Below are 21,262 nucleotides of genomic sequence, written 5' to 3' on the forward strand. Positions count from 1 at the left end.
TGTCACGCCTTGCACAGTGGCACAAATAGTAATAACCTGCCCTAGCAGGTCCTTTTATATTCTATAAGTGTTAATTTTATGTTTGCCTAACTAAAACAAGGCCTGTCCTCATTTCCCTTCTTACACATTTTTCCCTCAATTTAACATTTGTCAAATTCTGTAACTTTAAAATGGCAAAAAGACACCAGACAGACTACTGTGCCTTGACCATTTCATAGATATTATATCTAATTATAATTTCCACCCACTGCATAACACATATTTTCGATTCCCTAGAGTCCTGTGTGGGGGCCCAACCTGGGCAAGAAAAAAAACATTCAACATTTACGACACATTTTATTATATACCCATCACTGACCTTACTCATGGGACACGGACACCACGGCCAATGCGATTAGCATGCTCCCTTTAGCAGATCCAGTTCACTTTTATAATACTAAATTGGCCTCCTTTCTCCCCCATATAAATGCATAAATGTATGACAAAACTTTAATTACATTAATTTCCATGCTAAAGCCAACAAAAGTCAACCCATTTTTATTCAACCACTCTGAAACGACCTTGAACAAACACAAAAATGTATGGAAAAATCCTTAAAAACCTCGAACGTGGTCTGAACCCAGAACTTTTGGCCTGCATAATTTTTTGTGTGGCAAAATATAAAATAGAATTTTGTAATACAAAACGGGACATGCATATTTAAAAAGGACCGAAAACGGAAACTTACGATTCAAATCCAGGACAACTTTTTTGGTCAAAGCAGGGACCACATGTCCATTGGTCGCCTGGCAGGTGTACATCTGCAAAGAGAGAGAGAGAGAGAGAGAGAGAGCGTGAGAGAGATATAAATTTAATGATTTATGCTTATTACAAGAAATTGGCTTTTATTATTAAGATTAAACACAATATACGATAAAATATCGGGCGATAATTCGAAAACAAGTCGATGATAAATCATCGATATGTTCAACATTCAATTTTAATTGCTTGAAATGTTTGTGAAACACGCACCTCCAAACAAAAGGGCCCCTCCCTTTTCTCTTCGCACACACACACACACTCACACAAAGGCTAATCAATTATGCTGTCAGGTGAAACGGGGGGAAACGTGTATTGGGGTAAGGAACCAATCGAAAGGCCAAGCAGTTCGAGTTCGAGTTCAAAAGGTTGTCGTTTGTATATTAATATCATAAATTCTGTTGCTTGTAATACGATACTTTTTATTGATTCACCAAAAAGAAAAGAATTGTAACGATAGCTAATAAAAATATTTGCATAACTTTGGGGGAGAAATTAAAACGCAGCAGCATTTGCTCTTTCCCTTTCTCTTCCTTTCCGCTTTTCCCCAAAATGTTGCTGGGAAATTAGGTCATAAATTTCTTTTCCATTGCACAATGTGCTTAATATTGAGTCTGGCGTCAGTGAGCAACTGACTGACTGAATGCCCGGGGGGGGGACTGACTGCCTGAAGGTTCGCAGTGGGTCATCGTTGTCTTCGAGGTGTTTATTGAACTGATTTCTTATGTTGTTTAAGCACTAAATTTGAATTGAGTTAAGCACTTTAAATTCAACTGACAGAAGAGAAAAAATTATTGACATGTGAGAATCTATAAAAACATTTCATAATAAATAATTGAAATTTCATAGTGATAATAAAATGTATCACATGGAAATATCAATCATTTACATAGGTCTTCATTGTCTAGAAACCTATGTGAAGATGTCTTCTAAAAATTGGAATGTATTTTTAATGAAATAAAGATGAATAGAAATTTATTAGATCGGTCTAAGAAAAGTATTTAAAAGTCGCAAAGGACTGAAATTTTACTATAAAGTTTCATATCATCAGCTTGGAGCTTAGTCTTAGGTTTTAAATCTACAAATTCTAAGGTTAATTGTTCTAGTAAATAGAAGCAATAGTTCGTTTGGTATATCACATGTCTAACAACTTGGAATGATAGTGTTGTAAACCTAGAGAGAAGTTCAGTGTTGAGTAGTAAACATAAGATTGAATTACAATATTTAAAGTTGTTGTTATACAGTTGTTTAATTAGTTTAAAGATAACCTAACAGGTTATTTAAAACATCACCAAAGAACGACATCTCTTCTAACTTTTGGCATTAAGGGAAACTTTGAACTACCTTGAGCTGTCTTTATGCCACAGATTTCTTCTACCACTATCACTTAAGTGTAGATAACAAAACGCCTAAAAAATATTGTTCAACACCTGTCAAAACTAAGCTTATGCCACTTACTGTAAAAATATTTAATAGATTTTCCCATAAACCAATGGATTATCAACAGTCAATTCCATTTAACACTAGGTGCCCTTTAGGCGGCAGGCACACCTATTTCTAGACCTACCAACATCTAGTTAGTGCCACGCCCCTTGCTAACCAATTAACATGAACAATTCCCTAACTCCCCTATTCAAATTTATTATAGTGGCATGACCTTTTCTGGTTCACTTCTTAACCTATATACACACACACACACTCAAACATGTGTGTGGTAATAATATAATTTATGTATTTTCTGACTGATGAATAACTTCTATTCCATCTTCTTCACACATAATCCTAACGCACTTGGAAGAGGGAGAGAGAGAGAAGTAGAGCATCTGAAGTGAATTTATTCATTTTTCAAGTTGAACTCCCTCTTTTTTCTTTGGCTTTGTTGTGAGTTAATAATTTTTGGTATTACATCAATGAAAGAAGAAGATGAAGGAAAAATATCTAAATGATTTCTGTGGGCCAGCATATTCATTCATTTCACGCAGTTACAATGGACCGACAATTTGTACAAGTGGGAAGTAGCTGGAGAAGAAGGAGCAAGAAGAGGAGGAGAACCCACATCTGAATAGCTGGATTAGCGGTCTAACAATATTGTTCGTTACATGAAGCAAACGCTAAATCGGCTTAGAATCAGAGCAAAACCACCTTCCCGGTCCAAAAGCTGGGAACAATTCCCGATGCAGTCAGCCTGCCAGTGGCTGTGGTTGCTGCATTCATTTCCCAGGCGCTTTGATTTCTATTAGGCCATTGTATGGCTAGGACCACACAGGGAGAGAGCTGCCATTAAAAGAGGAGACGGTCGAGAGAGGGGTGAGGTTCTGGGGGATTGGGGGGAAAATAAATGGCCAGCGGTGAGCAGCCATTATGCTTCGAGTAGAATGAAAGCATTGTTGTTGTTGTTGGCTGCTGCTGCTGCTGTTGACTGTAAATAAGGCTTACGGAAAATTTTCGGTTGTAAATCAACTGCAACTTTGAGTCCGAGTCCCGAATTCCGAATTCTGGTCCACTTACCGTCAATAGATCCTTCCGTTGTATATTCTTCAAATGGAGCACATTGCGTACTGATCCATCCGGTAGAACTTGAAAGGAATCATCAACTAGGGCATGCTCACGCCACCAGGATACACGTGGCGGTGGAACTCCACCACTGGAAAGGCAAGTTAAATTGATGCTATCCCCTTCCAGATAGGGTCCAGCACTTTGTTCTCTTATGGCAGCACCATGATGATCCAAAATGGTCAACTGTGTGGGCGGAACTTTAAAAGACGAAGGAGAAATAAAACACTTTTAAGTCACTTTCTCAAATGGAGATGATGGCCGGGAAGGGAGTGGGGGAGACCCCTTCAACTTACCCAAAACTGTCACATTAATGCGCCAATTTCGCGTTGGTGATTTATGGAAATCAACGCGACATTTGTAGAGCCCAGCATCTGCGGTCTGTATATTCTTGATGCGTAAAGCTGGCGGATTTGTGTCATAGTAGAAATGCGCCTTCTTATTGAAGACATTCTCATCCGCCCAGGGTATGGCCTGATGCAAAGGACGACCACGAGCATCAAAGCTGCAAGCAGAACAAAACATTTCATTCAATTACATTAATTAAGGGAAATAATTCATTTAACTAAGTTTCATTTCCTTAAACTCTATTGAGGTCACCAATGTGTAACTTTTAGCTCCACTTGCCTAGTTTCAAAATAATCAAAAATTCTTTTAACTTTGCTTTTTCTAAACAATTAAAAAGACATAAATCGAAAGCAGTCGAGCTATGTATTAAAACGTTTAACATACCAAACCCAAAAGCCAGCAATTACACATAATAACTATGAAATTTTCGAATACACACCTTCGGGGTAAATAATTTGGTAATGCTAAGATTTCATCAAAGAGTCGATTTGTAGTTACCGTGGAACGTTTTTTGTTTTCAGGGGAATAATTGTTAACATTGAGCTAAAGCCATCGCATTGGCAATTGTTTATACTTTTATATTGTTTGTAATAGTTTTAATTGACTTGTTTCAAAAGAATTTACTAAAATTATAATTAATTATGAGAAGAAGTAGGGTTTAGAATTAACGTTGTTTTGAAAAAAAATATAAATGTTGGTAGAAAACTTAAGAAAAAAGTAACTTAAGTATGTAAATATTCTTTTATAATATGTCAAATTATGAATTAACTTATAGTAACATTTACCAAACTAAACTAAACACTACTTTCATTATGAATAACTCCCAACTTGAACTACTTCAATTCCATCCATCAAGGGTATTGAAAAATCAATACTTACATTTTGGACAATGGATTTTATTTGGCAACAATTAATCGAACAGAATAATATAGACACTCAGACAGACAGACAGAGGCAAATAAAATGTGTGTCAGAATGAAAATTAAATGCACATAAAAAAGCTAAAAAACAAAAGAATGAGGCAAGAGAGAGAGAGCACATTCTGCAGTTAAAATCAGAATACTTAATTAGCTTTCGCCGAAGGCACAAATATCAACAATATAAAACTATTTCAAACTATAGAGAATAGTTTTTTTGTTTGTCTCTCTTTTTTATCTTCTTGTATATGTGTATTTTTGTGATTTTTCGCTGTTTTATTGTTATTACCAAACGTTTTTATTTTATGACTTTGTGCAATGCATTTTGACAAAATGCCGGCATTAAATGTCAACGCCCAAAGGCCACACTATGCCATGGCGTCCCTATTCCCCTCCCCAACCAGCCCACTATGCTCTTAAATGCAACACCAGCAAATCGTAAATAATCTAAAATGCATTTCCAGAACTTTTAGTTTGGCTTTTTTTTTCTCGTTGTTGTGTGTCTTTTTATCTTTACTAGGGCCACTTTGGCGTTTTTTTTTTTAAGCTTTTTAAATGGTTACATTTAAATTGTTTCTCTTTATTTCGGATTTTGTTTGTCTACCCTGTAAAATAGGGCAAGCTGGGTATGCAAGAACTAAGGTAAAGTGGGAACTAGGACTTGACAAAGTAGAAATTGAAGGTCTTGGCACAAGCAGTTAAAAAGAATATAAATAAATACTTTAAATTCTCTCATTTTTTTAGAGAAGGGTAATCTCCTAGTCGTTTCTAGTTAAATGAACTTTTTTAATATATTTTTTCGTTTATTTTTTTATATGCGGTGGCACTTAATTTGATGATACTTGTAAATTTTTAATTTGGTTGCCTTTTATTTGGTTTGTTTCTCTGTGTTTGTCTCCAATTTGCTTGGCTGCTTTTTGTTGTGGTTTTTCCCCTGTTGATGTTATTTCCGATTCGGAAAATATACTTCCATCTCGCCCATCGGTCCCTTCCCCCGTATCTGTTTATGTTAATTCCGCCCTCCCTTTCAGATTATTCCCTTTCGGCTTGTGCGCCTGCAATATTCATTTTATAGTTCGTTTCAATTAATTAATTGATCAATTTAGTGCATGTTGTTTGTCTTCTTCTTTATTTTGTTTTAAGCCGATTTCCGATTGCAGTTTTTTATTGTATTTTATTTTATTTTATTTTATTTCAGAGCATTTAAACGATTTCTCTTTTAGAGTCACTTTATATATAAATAGGGCTAAATGCCCAGAGGGCGCATATATTTATAAATCTCCATATACAACAAAAATTAATTTCCCTAATATATGCAATATATATGTAGTCTATTTAAATAAAATATATAATATTCAATTGGTAACCAACAAAGACTCTCTAAACACGTCGCAAATACGAAATAGTGTTGCAAAACGGAATGAAATTTTAAATAATTGTAAGAAAATCGCAAGTCGTCTTAACTGTTGTTTGTAGGCTTTGATGGGGCAATCTTTCTTCGTTCCAAAGTAAAGTATTAAAAGTCGAACTTAATATTTTCTTGACAATTACAGTTTTTCTTAGTTTTACTTTATTTTTAAATTCTGCAAGCAAATTTTAATTTGTTTAATTATTTTAATAAATTTGTGACCTATAACTTGGTGATATGTTATTACTTGAAATGAAAAGAAAACTAATTGAAACACTTTCTGATAATGAAACCAATTGACTAAAGGGCATTTATATACCCTTTCGATATATAGAAATCGAAGTTGAGAACTTTAAATTCCTTTATGTTTCATGTGTTACTTGAGCATTAATAATTTCTTCTTTTATTGAGAATAATTTACGATCAGAACAGATCATTTGAGATTATCTACGCATATCACAAAAGCTTTTCTGGCAGTAACCCTCATTCTCAATTGCCTTGAATGATTTATCTGTGTATCTTAAGATATATTTAGGGAAATGCACTCCAAAAGACACATATCCCTCTTCCCCTTCCCCCAAGAAATCGTTCCCCAATGTTAAACCGAAAAATGCAAAAGAAAACAATAAGCAGGAGTAAGTGCCTCATGATGGATGGTTATTTGTTAATGGATTTTCAGATAATTAAATTAAGCAAAAGGCAAACTCCAAAGCCCCACCATACCCTCCTTACCACCCCCACTCTTGCTGGATAAAGGTCACTGATTGGTGAATGGTGGAAAGGAAAGGAAATTTTGGTGGAGATGTAGGAGCAATTTCTCATGCAATTAATCTCTCGACCTCTCCACCATCTTTGACCGTGCGTTTTGTTAGGTGAAAACGGCAGAGACAAGAAACACAAATTTATGAAGTGTTGAAAAACAAATTAAAATTGATGGAAAACAATAAAAATAAAAACACAAAACACAATGAAGGAACAAATGAACAGCCAAAGAACAGCAACCGAAAAGAAAGTAAAATGTGAACACATGAAAATTGTTTAGAGGTAAACTTAATGCGGTCATAAAAGCAACACCTCCCCCTCTTTCTCTCTATGCCTTTCTCTTCAATCTGTCTCTCCGCTGCAGTTAATACTAGCGAGTTCATACTGTAGACCAAATGGTAACCACATGAGTGCACATTCAACTCTGACACTTTGACTTGACATAATCGATTTCTACATAGAGCAAAAAAAAAAAAAAAAACGACATAGAAAGAAGGAAACCCAAAACGAAAAACGACATTAAATTTCGAAGGAGAAATACAAAAATCAATTTCTAGTCTACTGCTCGCATCTGTCTCGCCCTTTCTCTCGGCGAGTGATTGCCTTTGAGGAAAGAAAAGTTTACCATCTACCTAACGACTTTAACGACTCCTCCAATGACTACCAACTTGGTGACATTTCCTGTGCGTTTTGGCACAGTGACTTACATATACCTTTATACATATATCTACTCATATCAGTTTTCTTTTGCCTCTGGAGCTTGTTAAAAATTGTTTCGAGTTCACGTTGGTCTCCACCAACATACATAGCACGTAGCTTAGCTTCTTCTGTGTAAGTAATGTTTATATCGTCAAATTCAACATAAATGCCTTACGTTAATAGAATTTATAATGAGCGCACCTACTTAGTCGCCCATGTGAGCGTGTGTGTGTTCGTCTATCTTTCGGCCTGTCAATGTTGCCAGTTTTTCATAATTGGGCGCCACCCCCAACCCATCCTCAAATATTGCACAGTGAAAATATTAAAAAAAAACGTATATACATATATGTATTAATATCTTCCTCCACACTTAACTTTATTTAGGGAGATTCCCTGGGTTTAAATAGAATCTTGTGTGGAGCTTAGCTAACACAAAGTGACAAAATGAGCGTGGGCTGTAGCAAAAAGGGCGAATGCTGGCCAAGTTTAAAGGTTAAATCTCTAAATAGGGTATATATGAAGTGATTTTACAACCACTAACAGATGGTCTCTCATATATTTGTGCTCTAATTGTAAGTTTAACTTAAGTTGCATAACTTGCCAGCATTTATTGTTGTTTATATAACGAAATTTGTATAAGAAAACCTCCTCTGACAGGCAGGATAAGTTCAAAAGGTTAAAAGTGTCCACAGCGCTCTCCTGGCATCCTAGAATTAGATAACTTTACTTTGCCTATTCTAAATTTGGTCTCCTAAGCGATTCCCATTGTATACCAACTGAACTTTACTTCATAACCGTTTGCTTACGATAAATAAAGAATGAAGACCCTTCGCTAAGGGAGGACTTAGATATCCATGAGAGCCACATGTGTTTTGAGAGAGATGGACTCTTTTTTCATTTTTAACAGCTACAATTGTTTTGGATGTCAATTGGCTTCCATTTTCAAAGTGTTAAGTCGTAGCAAGACCCAGATTAGCCTGCCAATATTATGATAGTAGGTACTTACGTATAGATGGGCTTCACATTTCCCTGACGATACCAAATGACCAGCTGAACCTTATCGGCAATCATAGTTCCAGGCATTAGATCACACGGCAAGGCCACCTCAGACCCCATGGCTGTTAGAACCTCCGATAGAGGACCTAAAAAAAAGAGGAAGAAAAGATATCATCAGTTTACTATATGGATAAATGGACAATATGAATTGCCAAGCATGACTTGACATATTTGTGTGTAGTAGGTACATATGGAAATTGATAAAATAAAATTGGATCTAGGTTTGTTTATGGTTATAGGTTAAGGGGGAGGGGTATAGGATGGGGCGGGTTACACTTAATTGAAATATCTGAACTTTGACTTTGGTCTGTGCGTGCCTCGCTGTTTTTTATACGATACTCTCCCGCCCTCTCGCTGTATCTGACAGCTTGATTTCCCTTTGATGATAAAGACTTTGGGGGGCGCTGAAAGGGTTTAAGCGGCATTGTGCGCGGATTCCGACATGGAGTCGTCATCATCGTCATCATCATCATCCACATCCACACACAACGCAGCCAATCGCAATGTCAACGCACAGCGAGAGGTGACGTCGAAGTCGTGTGGCGCCTCACCGTTGTGCGTGCCTGCTGGGCCTTGCCTTTTGAGACCCCACTCCGCCCCCACAATAACCCACCGCCCGCTGTGGGAGAATGGAATATACTCCGCTAGCGGCAATTAGACGATGCTTGATTAGAGATGAGCGAGTGCGATGACAAAAGCATGACTTTAGAAATATTTGAAGCAACCGTTACGTAACTGAAAACATTTGTCCTCTACCCAAGCATCAGACACGTGTTATCAAACCATTGAGAAACCAATGAAAATTCAACTTAAATGTATATGCATTTGTTATAGAAATAAAGATTCCATCGAAACGGTTCTAGGAACTTGATTAATTTCTTGAAAAGAAGATATAGAATAGAACGATTCTTAAACCGCATTGAAATAGGATTATCTTAAGGCATTTCAAAGGGGTAATCAGGGAAAATGTCTTTTGATCCATTTACTTGAATTACATTCAATATTATTCCTAAAGAGATAACTTAACTTTGAGCACGACTTAACCATTTCTCATCACTAATTTGGTCTATCTGATATCGGTTGGGTGTTGGCTCTTCTTCTCATACACATAAAATAATAAAAATACTACTATGTATGACAATCGATGTGTCTTTTAATGCGTGTTGTTGCTGTTGTTGGTGTTGCTTGATTGGTATTTGGTATTTATCAAAACGTTGTAATTATACAAATTATATTTTCCATATTTCCATACGCATTGCAGCAACAACAAAGGGACCAAAAGGGCGTGCCGTACGTGCCCATATATGGTGTATGCTTCCATAACCCCCTTCATGCCCATTCTCTAACGAATCATTTACCGAATTAATGTACAACTTTTTTTCATTTTATTTTCTGTGCTGTTGTGTAAGCAAAGATATGTAAGAGGGGAAACGATTTTTGTTTGCTTTGCTGAGGGCTTTTAAATATATTGGTTAACCTTTATCTAGATTAGCATTATGCTGCTTCTTCGTCTTTTAACGAATTCCTGCCACTGCAATTTAATTATCTTAATGCATTTTCACTCAATTAATTGACCAGGTCTGCCGATATATGTAAGTATGTACATACATACATATGTCTGATGAAAGTAATATGACTTTTTCAAATTTGCATCTGCTGCCAGTTTGGCCAGTTGGCCATTTGGTAGCTCTTGCTCTTGTTGTCGCCCTCATTGCCTTTTTCATGCTCGATTAATTGCCACACAATAAGCTCCAAAATGCCACACACAAACACACACGCACACACAGTGTGCATATGAAATGAAAAATGGGGCTTATAAACTCGGTAAAGGGTATAAATGTTTGCCTCTCTATATATAGTTGCTTTATGTTCAGTTATTTTTAGTTAATTAACATTTATGAATGGAATATGGGTTAAGCCGAAAGTTATTTTCAATCCATTCTCAAAGAACAATGTGCACCTTGGTTGGCTTAATAACTAACATTAACTGGTCTTCAATAGGACGATGTAATTTTAATAACAATTATTACGACTTTTATTTGTTTCCGTTCAAATTCATGTAGAAGTCGTTTTGATGGGTGACGCGTGAAGTTGATTTAATATTCGATTGGTTTGAAGAAATGCATAAACTTAATCTAATATTATTGTTAAAAATTCAACTTGGATATACCAATAAATATGTATAATACTTTATGGCCGATGTTGCAATCACTACTAACAAACTATATTATATAATAGTAGCAATACTTTAATGTGTTATCTTTAAATATTTCTTAGGAAAGGAAACATTTTTTGTAGACTTCAAGATACTATTTGAATTTGAACTTATCACAAATTAACTCTTCTGGAAAATATCTTTGAAAAAGCCAATAGAATAGATAATTCTGAGAGGTTTTGTAAGTTTCCTTCTAAAGAATCTTAAGAATCTCTAGCAATTTACTTGATCTTAGTATATGAAGAATTTCTATGTACATATACTTCTAATGATGATTGTTTGATCAAGTCTTCGGCCCAGACGTTTCGTTAGGTTTGGCTTAGTTGCTTCTTTTTTAGAAAGAAACCTTAAGAAGAACTAAGCAAGAGTTAATATTTTTGGGGTAAAATACTTAACAAAAATCAATATATATTTAAGGAAGATGTTTTATTAAAACTTCACCAAAACTATATCGCATATTTTACCATACTTATTTGCTTCGAATTTAATAACATTTTTTTGGTTATTGTATTGCAGCATTGATCAGACCGGATTTCCGAGCACATCTTACCCATTAGCCTATCAACGGAACAAATCACAAATCCTCTGCCCACTTAAACAAATGTGACGAATGGATGGTAGATGGGGGAGGCGCCAGAAATGATTGCCGCAATTGGAAATGATATAATTCATTGAAGCCAAATGCAATTTGTTATAGTATAGACATCAGGGAGTGAGTACGGATCATATGTACAAATATATTATTTGGGTCAAACAGATCAAAGCGATAAACAAAAATGACTTACAGATGAGGCACACAGATAGATGGATGGAGGGGCAAGGAGATTGAGTTCAATGGCTAATTGCAATCATTGAACAAATGTTCACAGTAAAATAAAAATTATTTCAATGATTCGTGGCGAGATTTTGCAACTGTCTGACACCAAACAACCGAAACTAAAACATTTGACGCTTTGATGCAAAACGGAAATTAGTAGAACCCCCAACCCAACCCAACCCCCCTCCCTCCCTCACTCCCATCAATCTCCTTGCTACTATCGTCCCCAACCCCACTGAAAAGATTTATTGTCACAGGCAACAATTTGGACGGGTTTGATATTGATTGAAAGTGCATTTCAATGTTGTTGTGTGTGTGTGTGTGTTGTCAGATTTGCTACATAGCTATTTTTATTGGCCAAGAAAATCGAGTTATACATTTTCTTGTTGTTTTTTGACAAATTCGTGGGAGCTGTTCTCGCATTTCCATCAGTTTGATGGACATTTTGCTTCTAATGGGGCATGCAACAGAAATTTGTATCTCTTCACGACATGTAGATATAGTTCTATAATTAAGTCAGGCCGGATAAGATGATGTTGTCGCCTCATAATTGTGCCACTTAATGTGGGCGTCAACATGAGATGGACCAAGTTGTTGAATCTCTATCTCTCTCTCTCTCTCTCTCTCTCTCTCTCTCTCTCTGATGGAACATGAATATTATTTGGGTTAGGAAGAGAAAACAAATGCCATTTAGTCAATTTATATACTGGTCACTAAGGGGGAAAAAATTCTTAGAATTTTATTTGTATATTTGTATGCATCTTATGAACTTTTCAACTTTTCTTTTAATTACCAACTGCTGCACCCCCCTCCCTTCCCTGAGTTAAATAAGACCCTAGGCAATTATCTAGTCAATCAGTCAATCTCTCTTTCTATCTGTTCTAATGCATTTTCCTTTCTTAGCCCACTTGCTGCATTATTTATTTATTTTGATTTTCCCTTGCAGCTATGTAAATGAAAATTTGTAATGAAAATATTTTGACAATCCGTTTCTATTTCTTTCGTTTTTACCCTTTCAACTTCGATGTCGATGAGGTAATTATTTAGATCGTTTGTTTGTGCAACGCTGTGGGGGCTTTTTCTCTCTTCTCTCTTGAGTGAAGAAAGCATTTTCCCTATCTATGACCATTTGTTGCTTTTTTTTTTTGTATAGTTTTTTTTTGGAAGCTTTTCGTCGCACACATAAATAAGCAATGGCAGCAACAGCAGCAGAAAGAAGTAAAATTTTGTGGCGCCAACATGAAGCAAAAACACAGGCAGCAAATAAATCAAATGAAAATGTTTATGTTATTTACCATGCAACAGCAAAAACATAACAGAGACATCAAACCCTTTCGACATGGTCGACTTTTGTATACTCTTTTTTTTAAGAATTTGATAGTTTTCATAGTGAACCGAAGGCAATATTTCTCTTACTTTTCTCCAATACAATTAAAGCACATGGACATCACCTATTCCGCTTGTCAAGTTAGGAAATAGAGAAGAGATACACTTTTAAGTCTTTGCTTCTTGTAAACGATAAAAATTCTCTACTCCTTTTCACCTTCTGACCAAAATGAATATATCCTATCTAGAGTAGAGAAAATACTAAAGGGGGAAAGAAAATGTGTGTGCAAGTCCAATAAACGTGAGTGGGGGGCGGAGGGAACGAAAGCTTTGTTTAGCCAAAGGTAAAGTCAATGTCTCAATCATCTTAAACAATTTGTTGACGACAAATTGCCAATGATTTCTTCTTTAGCACTCCTCCTCTGCCCTTCTCACTTGCTATTGCAATTGACTTTGTCGTCGTAAAAATGTGTCTTTGATTTTTTCCTTTTCTCCTTTATTTCCTATATATACTTTCAACTGCCAACTGGCAACAATGTCCGAAACAAGCTCTGCACGTGACCGATGACAATTTGCGAGAAACCGAAAGACCCAAGACCCATTTCAGTTCTTCCTTAAACAACTTGACTCGTTGTCGTCGTTAGTCGTCGTTGTAGTTGATTTGAGCTTTAATATTTCCTGCAGGCGCAATTTATCGAGTTTTAGGCGCCTCCCATCAAGAAAACAGAAACAGAGAGAGAGAGAGGGAGTCAAGTTGAGACGAATCGATTCATAGGCGGAAGTTTCAAATTGCTTGCCACCAAGTCAAAGTAGGGAGTCATAATGTCAATAATGCGATTGCCGATTGCTTATGGCCCATTCCAAGACAGCCAACCCAACCCGCCCACCTAACCATCTTCTTCTGTTAGAAGCTCACCTAAATTAAGTCCAAAATTAGCTAAAGCCATTTCGATGGCCTTTTTGTGGTTTTCCTTTCGGGTGTGTGTGTGTGTGTGTGTATATGTGTTTGTGGCTTTCCTTTAACTGACTTGTAATAAAGTTGTACATTTTGCTGTTGTGACATCGGAAGTTGTAAAATATGGAAAATACTCATGGGTGGTAGAGTCAAAGTAATTTTATTCGATTTTCATTATGCATATATAAGAAGAAGAGGCAGCAAAAGATAAGGCATCAAAAGAATATATGTGTGAGTGTATTTGTGTGTGTGTGTGTGTGTGGGTCGAGATGGTCATCACTTAGAAGTTGATTAGACTTTGGGGGGCAAAAACCATTGGGGAAATTCGACATGGAAATGCAAATTTTCATCTAAAGTAAGTTTAACTTGGGTTAAGTTGACCTCACAGTTTATATGTATAACCAACCTGCCCCACAAAGTAAAAATATATAAATTAAAGTAGGAAAGTCATCGCAACGACTTGACCATACCGTGCATCAAAAAAGTATTTCAATTTCTTGTGAGCAAAACAAAACTTTGTTAAGTTTAGCTCTTAATGTACCTAATACTCACTGTTCATATTTCAAGTGACATAAATTTTGGCAGTATTAATGTACCCATCTTAACCGTATTGCTGCAGGGTATTATAATTTATATATGTATATTATTTATATGAAATTAAACTAGCTAGCTCGTTCTGCTTTTGAGTTACTCCACAAAGGTAATCTATGTTGAAAAATCTCGTGGTCTTGCAGTGAAACTAATTTTATGATGGATTACCTGACCAGCACCATCCCCACACTCACCCTCACCCTCACCATCGTCAATTCCCTCAATCTTTCTACTCTACAGTCAAGAACTGTCGCCAGTTGTGTGAGGTGGTTTTCCACTTATCGCTTTCCCTTTTGCTGTCCATCAAATGCCTGGCCACGCTTATCAAATGCATCGAGCTCATGCAGCGAACCAAAGCAAAGGGCCCCCGCCCCGTCCCCAAACCTGCCATCCCTCTTACCATTACACTAACTCCTTTTTGGCCCCTTAATAGAAACCTCAAAGTGCATTTTGCTTTCTGTTGACATTTGTAAAATGCAAACAGAACACGCAAAGGCGAGATAGATAACTTGAAATACGTACAGAACGGATACGGCGACCCATCACTCAAAGTGATTAGATCATGGCAGGCAGCCAAGGCGGATTGAAATTTAGAAGGAGTTGGAGTTGGAGTAGGAGTACCAACAAAATTCCTCAATTGATAATCAAACAAAAATTCATCGTTTTTTTTGTTTCTGGCGGGATCCATTGAAATTGTTCATTATATGGGAGGCTTCCTCTAGCCGCTCAATTAGGTTTCGATTTTATTGCTCACCGGGAAATGGTATTTCGTTTCGGTTTTTAGGTTCTGGTTATGGTTACTCTTCCGAGTTGTACGTTCTTTTTACGATATTGACACTAGAAATCGTGACTTTTTCATAATGAACGGGATTTACACGTGTTTTTATGGCTCAGGGTCATAAATGGGTTTGGTTTTTAGCCAAGGAAATGCTTTTCACGCATTCTTTAAAGTGAGAGAGAGACGAGGGAGGGAGGAGTGGAAGTTTGATTCTTAATCGCTGTAGGACATGATACTGGAGAATTACCTCTACTCGATCACTTCCCTTTTGACCAGACAGCGAAAAAAAGAAGATATTATGCACAAGAAAATATATAGTATATACATATATAATTTTTGATGGCAACCAATTTGAGCCTGTCATAACAAGAACAACAACAACATCGTCCACCAAAAGAAAAATCGATATATGTAAAAAATGTTTGCATGACTTTAGGAAATTTAGCAAACTTTTTTTTCCTTCAAGTTTTTTTTTTTTTTTTTTTGTTCTTTCGCTCTTCCTTCTCTTGCTTACAAGGGGCTGGCCCCAAAATAAACCTCCATTGATATGAAAAATATCTTTTAAATGCAATAAAGTAGACATTAGAGAAGAGGAAGAGAGCGCAAAGGATGGGAGGCGGGCAAAGACAAGGGGGATAACCTAATCGCGTAAAGGGAGAGACCAAAAATAACAACACTCATAAAATTAATATGATATAATAAAGAAAAATTTGCAAGCTGCCAAAACCATAACGATTGATTCTGAATTATAGCCCAAAGGCAGGCAAAAAGAAAAATCTCCCGAAAATGCTGGGAAAAATCAAGCAAGAAAAACGAAAACCACAAGGCTAAAAGGAAAAAAAGAAAATATGTTTGTTGAGCCAAATCAAATCGCATAAATAACACAAAAACCAAATATGTTTGGTTGCCAGGAATTTTTGGAAAAGGGATTAGGTTTTTTTTAGTGGACACTTGCTTAACTCACACGTGTGTGTATTTCTGTGTGTGTGTGTGTGAGGGAAGAGAAATTAATCATGGCATTGCTGCAGAGCTTTTAAAAATAATAAATACTTCAGCGAGACTATAAAATAAATTACTCAAAATCATTTCCCTATCGGCAAACACACACAATCCAACACAAAGAACCCCAAAAGAGAATAGAATATAGAGTAGAATAGAACTAGAAGTGAATAGAATAGAATAAGAATGTCATGGGATTGCATAGGGTGGGGCAAATGGCTGCGGTGGTGAGTGAGAGGGGATCGTGTCGCATGTTTGGACAGTTTTAACTTTTGGTTTCAGTTTTCAGACATACAAACATTTATATAGATAGATAGATATATGTGCGTGTTCATTCTGCTCTGTGTGTCAACTTCAAATGAAAACGAAATGTCTAGGGAATTTGTAGATCATTAATAACGTTGCAACAACAACAGCAGCCAAAAAAACATTGAGGCCACTTAGGACCGAACGACAAAGAGAGAACGAGAGCAAGCCATGAATGGGCGTACGACCAGAGCATCAGATCTGTTTGGGACCGGCAACAGATTCCCCCGGTACGCGGATTGAATAAAACCGGCCGGAAGGGAAGTGCAGCAGCAGCAGCCGGCGGCAGACACCAGACAAACGGCAGTCAAATAATAAAAATGCCATGGTTGAACCCCGAATGCCAAAAATTAATCACAGCTCAGGGACAATGAATGACAAAATGCCATACGAAAATATAAAAATCATTCCAAATATGGCCCAAAGATCCAAATATAGAAGCATTTACGATGCATCAACAATCACAAAACCGAAATAGTTCAAAATGATTACCAGTTCAAAATTGTTTACTAGGAGATTAAGTCTAAAATTCACTGATTTCAATTTAAACTAGTGATAGTTTGACTAAATAAAGGAGAAGACAACACTTTTAACTTTATGAAACGAAACTTATTTATATTGGAGTTTCTTTCAAGACCTGAAAAACTTAATGGCAAAATGCATAACCAAATAAATCTCAGATGATATGAATATGAAACTAATGACATTTTCTTTTTAATATTTTAATATACATTAAAAAATAAAACAAAAGCCAGAATATAAATATTTGAACAATATTTTCACATGGAATCATGCAACACTACAGAATTGTTTTTGTATTTCCTATTCACTCAAAGTCTAGTCGTAGTCATTTGTAAGATTACTTAATTAGACCGTGAATCCTCCTATATCAATTAGTTATCACATTTCCCCCCACAGCTAATAACCTTTCGTCTTTCATCCGCCATGGGAATCCCCTTAATTGTCTCAACATTTTCATTTTTGTTGCACAGTTTTCAGTTTTAAAGTGTTTTTTAAGATTCTAGTTTATCCATTCCATGGCATTTATAAGCTCTGCAACGATTTATGTGGAATTGAAATAAAATTCATGTGCATATTTTTTTAGGATTTTCATTTCACTTTTCTTTCATCCGCCGGAGTTGTTTTTCCTCCTATGTTGCTGTTGCCCTCAACCATCGTCATCTCTGTCCTAAAACTGGCATAGTAAAAATTCCAATTCGCTTTTTATACCCTTGCAAAAAGGGTATATTAATTTTGGTCAGAAGTGTGCAACGCATAGAACGAAGCATCTCCGACCATACAAAGTATATATATTCTTGATCAGCACGACGAGAGGAGTTCAACTAGCCATGTCCGTCCGTCCGTCCGTCCGTCCGTCCGTCCGTCCGTCCGTCTGGATCAACGCAAACTCCTCCTAGACCGTAAGAGCTACAGAGCTGAAATTTTGCACGTAGGCTTGTATATACTGCAGGCGTTGTATATCTCGGATTCAGCCGGATCGGACCACTATATCATATAGCTCCCATACAAACCCCAAAGTCACGAACAGTGACTTTTCTCAATAACTTCGTTATTTTCTGAGCTATTGTCGTGAAACTTAATATTAGAGAGTTTACTACGCCTATAAGCGACTATGCCAAATTTGATCAAGATCGGGTGACTATATCATATAGCTCCCATACAAACGGCCAAGTCACGAACAGTGACTTTCTCAATAACTTCGTTATTTTCTGAGCTATTGTCGTGAAACTTAATATTAGAGAGTTTACTACGCCTATAAGCGACTATGCCAAATTTGATCAAGATCAGGTGACTATATCATATAGCTCCCATAGGAACGATTGGTCGAAAACAGTGACTTTTGTAAATAACTTCGTTACTTTTAACGCGATTGCTTTTAAATTAAACATTTCTTAATTTAATATATATGTTAATGACTGTGCCGAATTTGATAAAGATCGGGTGACTATATCATATAGCTCCCATAGGAACGATCGGTGGAAAACAGTGACTTTGATCAATATCTTCGTTATTTCCTATGATTGTAGGCCTTTCTTTCTCAAGCTTAAGCCTTTTTAGATAAAACGTTCTTCCACATTGATGGCTAATAGGTAAGGATAGAGTTACCAAAAAAGTTGCAAGGGTATACAAACTTTGACGCGGTCGAAGTTAGCCCCGGCCCTCTGGTTTTTTCTATTATTATTTTTTCGTTGCATTTTGGTCTCTGTCTCTCTCGCCCCCCGCATTCTATCTCTTACCCTCTCAAGCTCTGTGTGTGTATATGTTTTTATGATTTTTTTTTTTTTTTTTGGCGTCGCGGCCACTTCCGCTTGAAGTTTTTTCTTTTTTGTTTTGTTTCGGAATTGAAATGGGCAATGGTAAAATTTATACGTCAGCGCCTCCTCCCCCCCACACACACACACAGTCTGGCTAACAAAAAGGTACCAACATATAAAATATTGCCTTTTTTTTTTTGCTTCACTCCTCCGCTCAGTTTGTTTTTTCTTTATTTTTTTAAATTTGGAGCAAAATGTCAAAAGGCTACACAAAAATTAAGCAAACAAACTATAAAAAACAGATTATAAATCCCCCCATTATAAACATAAGCGATAGGGGGGAAAAAGCTATGGCCATAAAATATGCAAATGAATTGGTAAAGTGAAGGAAAAATAATTCAAGTTAGTCGCCATCGTCTTCGTTATCGCTTGATGTCTTCATTAATTGATGGGTGCTAGATGTAGTCCATAGTTCTCCCTCCATTTTCATTTTCTTTTAAATGGAAGTGCAATGAATTTGATAGATTTGCTTGAATATGCATGAGCCCATAAATTGAAAGTCTATGCAAATTATTACTCTCTGTTTATTATAAATAATATTATTTAATAGATTTTTGTGAATATTTATCAAGGCAACGGCTCATCAATTTTAGGTGGAAGGTGGAACCTCTCTAATTTGTAAATCTCACACATTTGTCAGGCAATGCTGTCATTTTTTTTTCCTTGACAAGATTGATGGTTAGATAATGCTTCTGATAAATCTCCATTATTTGCATCCTTTTATCCAGAGAGTTAATTTGGAGAAAAGCAACTTCTCACTATATATGTATATATGTATGTGTATAGACAATGATTTGATTTTGGCCATGTCATTGTCATCATACCCAATGGGGAAACTGAGCTGAGCTTCCTTCATTTGTCATGACTAGGTAAGTGACTTTGACAGTGCCACACACACACACACACAGACACACTCACACTTACATAAAGGGAAGAAAAATGTTGAGGCAATAAAATTGTCGATTGATTGGCATCATTCGATGGCATTTTAACCAAATCACCGACTCATTCACAGCAGACATTGTCATGGAAATGAGATGCCATTGCTAATGCTGGTGTTGATGATGACAGTTAAGTTAGTTAGTTAGTTAGTTATATGGAGGTGTGATCGTTAAATTGCCCAAGAAAAAAAAACCAAAAACAAATGGAGAACGGAAAACTGACACATTTAACTGAAATTTGAGTTAAAGTTGAAGGTGGCAGTCAATTGATTTAGTAAAAAGCCCTTTTACCATATAAAAATCAAGAGTCAAATTTCCATCATTTCATGGGCTATAAACTAAACTTTATAACTAAAAACCTTATCGATTTAGGCACTAAGATTTCATAGATATTGGCAAGCTTTTGCACTGCAAGTAGAATCAGACGATTGAGGAAGATTTCATTGTATTTTAGTCCGAATTTTGCTTAACTTATCAATCCTTTTTATAGCAAAAGAAGGCAAAGTCCTTTCCTTGGTAAAGTCTCCACGCAAAGAAAACAAAGAAGTTAACTCATTCGGTAATGTAACTTAGGTAAAAGTTCCGACTTTAAAACATTTAAGCATTTCTTTTCCATTTTTGGTTAAATTAAACATTAATTTCAATTATTTTCCAATAACCAATCACCATGAAAAAAAGGGCTGTTAAATAATTTAAGCTCAATCAGATTGCGATGAGGATAACATGTTTGGCTCAAAACCGGCAATTACCTCAATCACTACAAATCCAATATGAAATTATCAGTTGCCACACACTGAAAAAAAATCAAAATCAAATTGAGGCACGAAGGAAACAGGAAGAAGTTCAATTGAACTTATTTTTAAAGCCCAAGTACACCCGCAACGCATCGATCAAAGGATTTCGTATTGATTTTCATGAAAATAGTAAAAGCATTTCAAGTAAAAATAGTAGGTAGCTATGTACAGGACAAGTTTAGTAAGTAAATAACTGAATAAACGGGCAATGGCAACGGCAACGACAACGCCACAAAAACAGAAAATAACATCAAAAGGAAAAGGCGGGAATCCACAACGATGGAGAAGCAATGGAAAATCGCTGCTTATGCCAGGAAGCACTTTCCTTTAGGTCTGCTTGAGCACTAGTGGAGATTTTAGCAACCAAGCAGCAAAACACAGCAGGCTCTTATCCTAAAATTCCTGACTGCCTCCTTCGACTACTTGTTCTCATTCTCCTCCTTCTTCTTCTCATCGTCCTCCATGTGACTTGGTCTATCTTTCTCCTTGTCTCTTCGTGTGTGGTTTTGTGAGGAAACGTGATTTCAGCATAATTCCGTATATCAGCACATAAATGGAGCATGCCAGTGACACAGACACACACACACACACACACACTCAGTCACAGTCATGGCCACAAAAAGGACTCTCAAGCTGGCTGCACTTTTTGCTCATACCAAAAAA

The 21,262-nt window shown here is 36.4% G+C and overlaps 1 protein-coding gene across 1 annotated transcript in view; it reads right to left on the bottom strand.

Annotated features, from left to right (window-relative positions):
• Nucleotides 1-21,262, bottom strand: part of side-V (sidestep V) — a 49,449-nt gene that overhangs the window by 6,949 nt on the left and 21,238 nt on the right. The window contains exons 3-6 of the mRNA XM_068289492.1: nucleotides 8,492-8,627; nucleotides 3,648-3,856; nucleotides 3,307-3,551; nucleotides 728-800 (exon numbers count right to left, since the gene is read on the bottom strand). Of these exons, the coding sequence (XP_068145593.1) occupies nucleotides 728-800; nucleotides 3,307-3,551; nucleotides 3,648-3,856; nucleotides 8,492-8,627 (663 nt within the window). The remainder of the gene's footprint in view (nucleotides 1-727; nucleotides 801-3,306; nucleotides 3,552-3,647; nucleotides 3,857-8,491; nucleotides 8,628-21,262) is intronic.

Source organism: Drosophila tropicalis, unplaced genomic scaffold (genome assembly GCF_018151085.1).
Source record: "Drosophila tropicalis isolate 14030-0801.00 unplaced genomic scaffold, ASM1815108v1 contig_593, whole genome shotgun sequence".
In the NCBI taxonomy this organism is placed as follows: Eukaryota; Metazoa; Arthropoda; class Insecta; order Diptera; family Drosophilidae; genus Drosophila; species Drosophila tropicalis.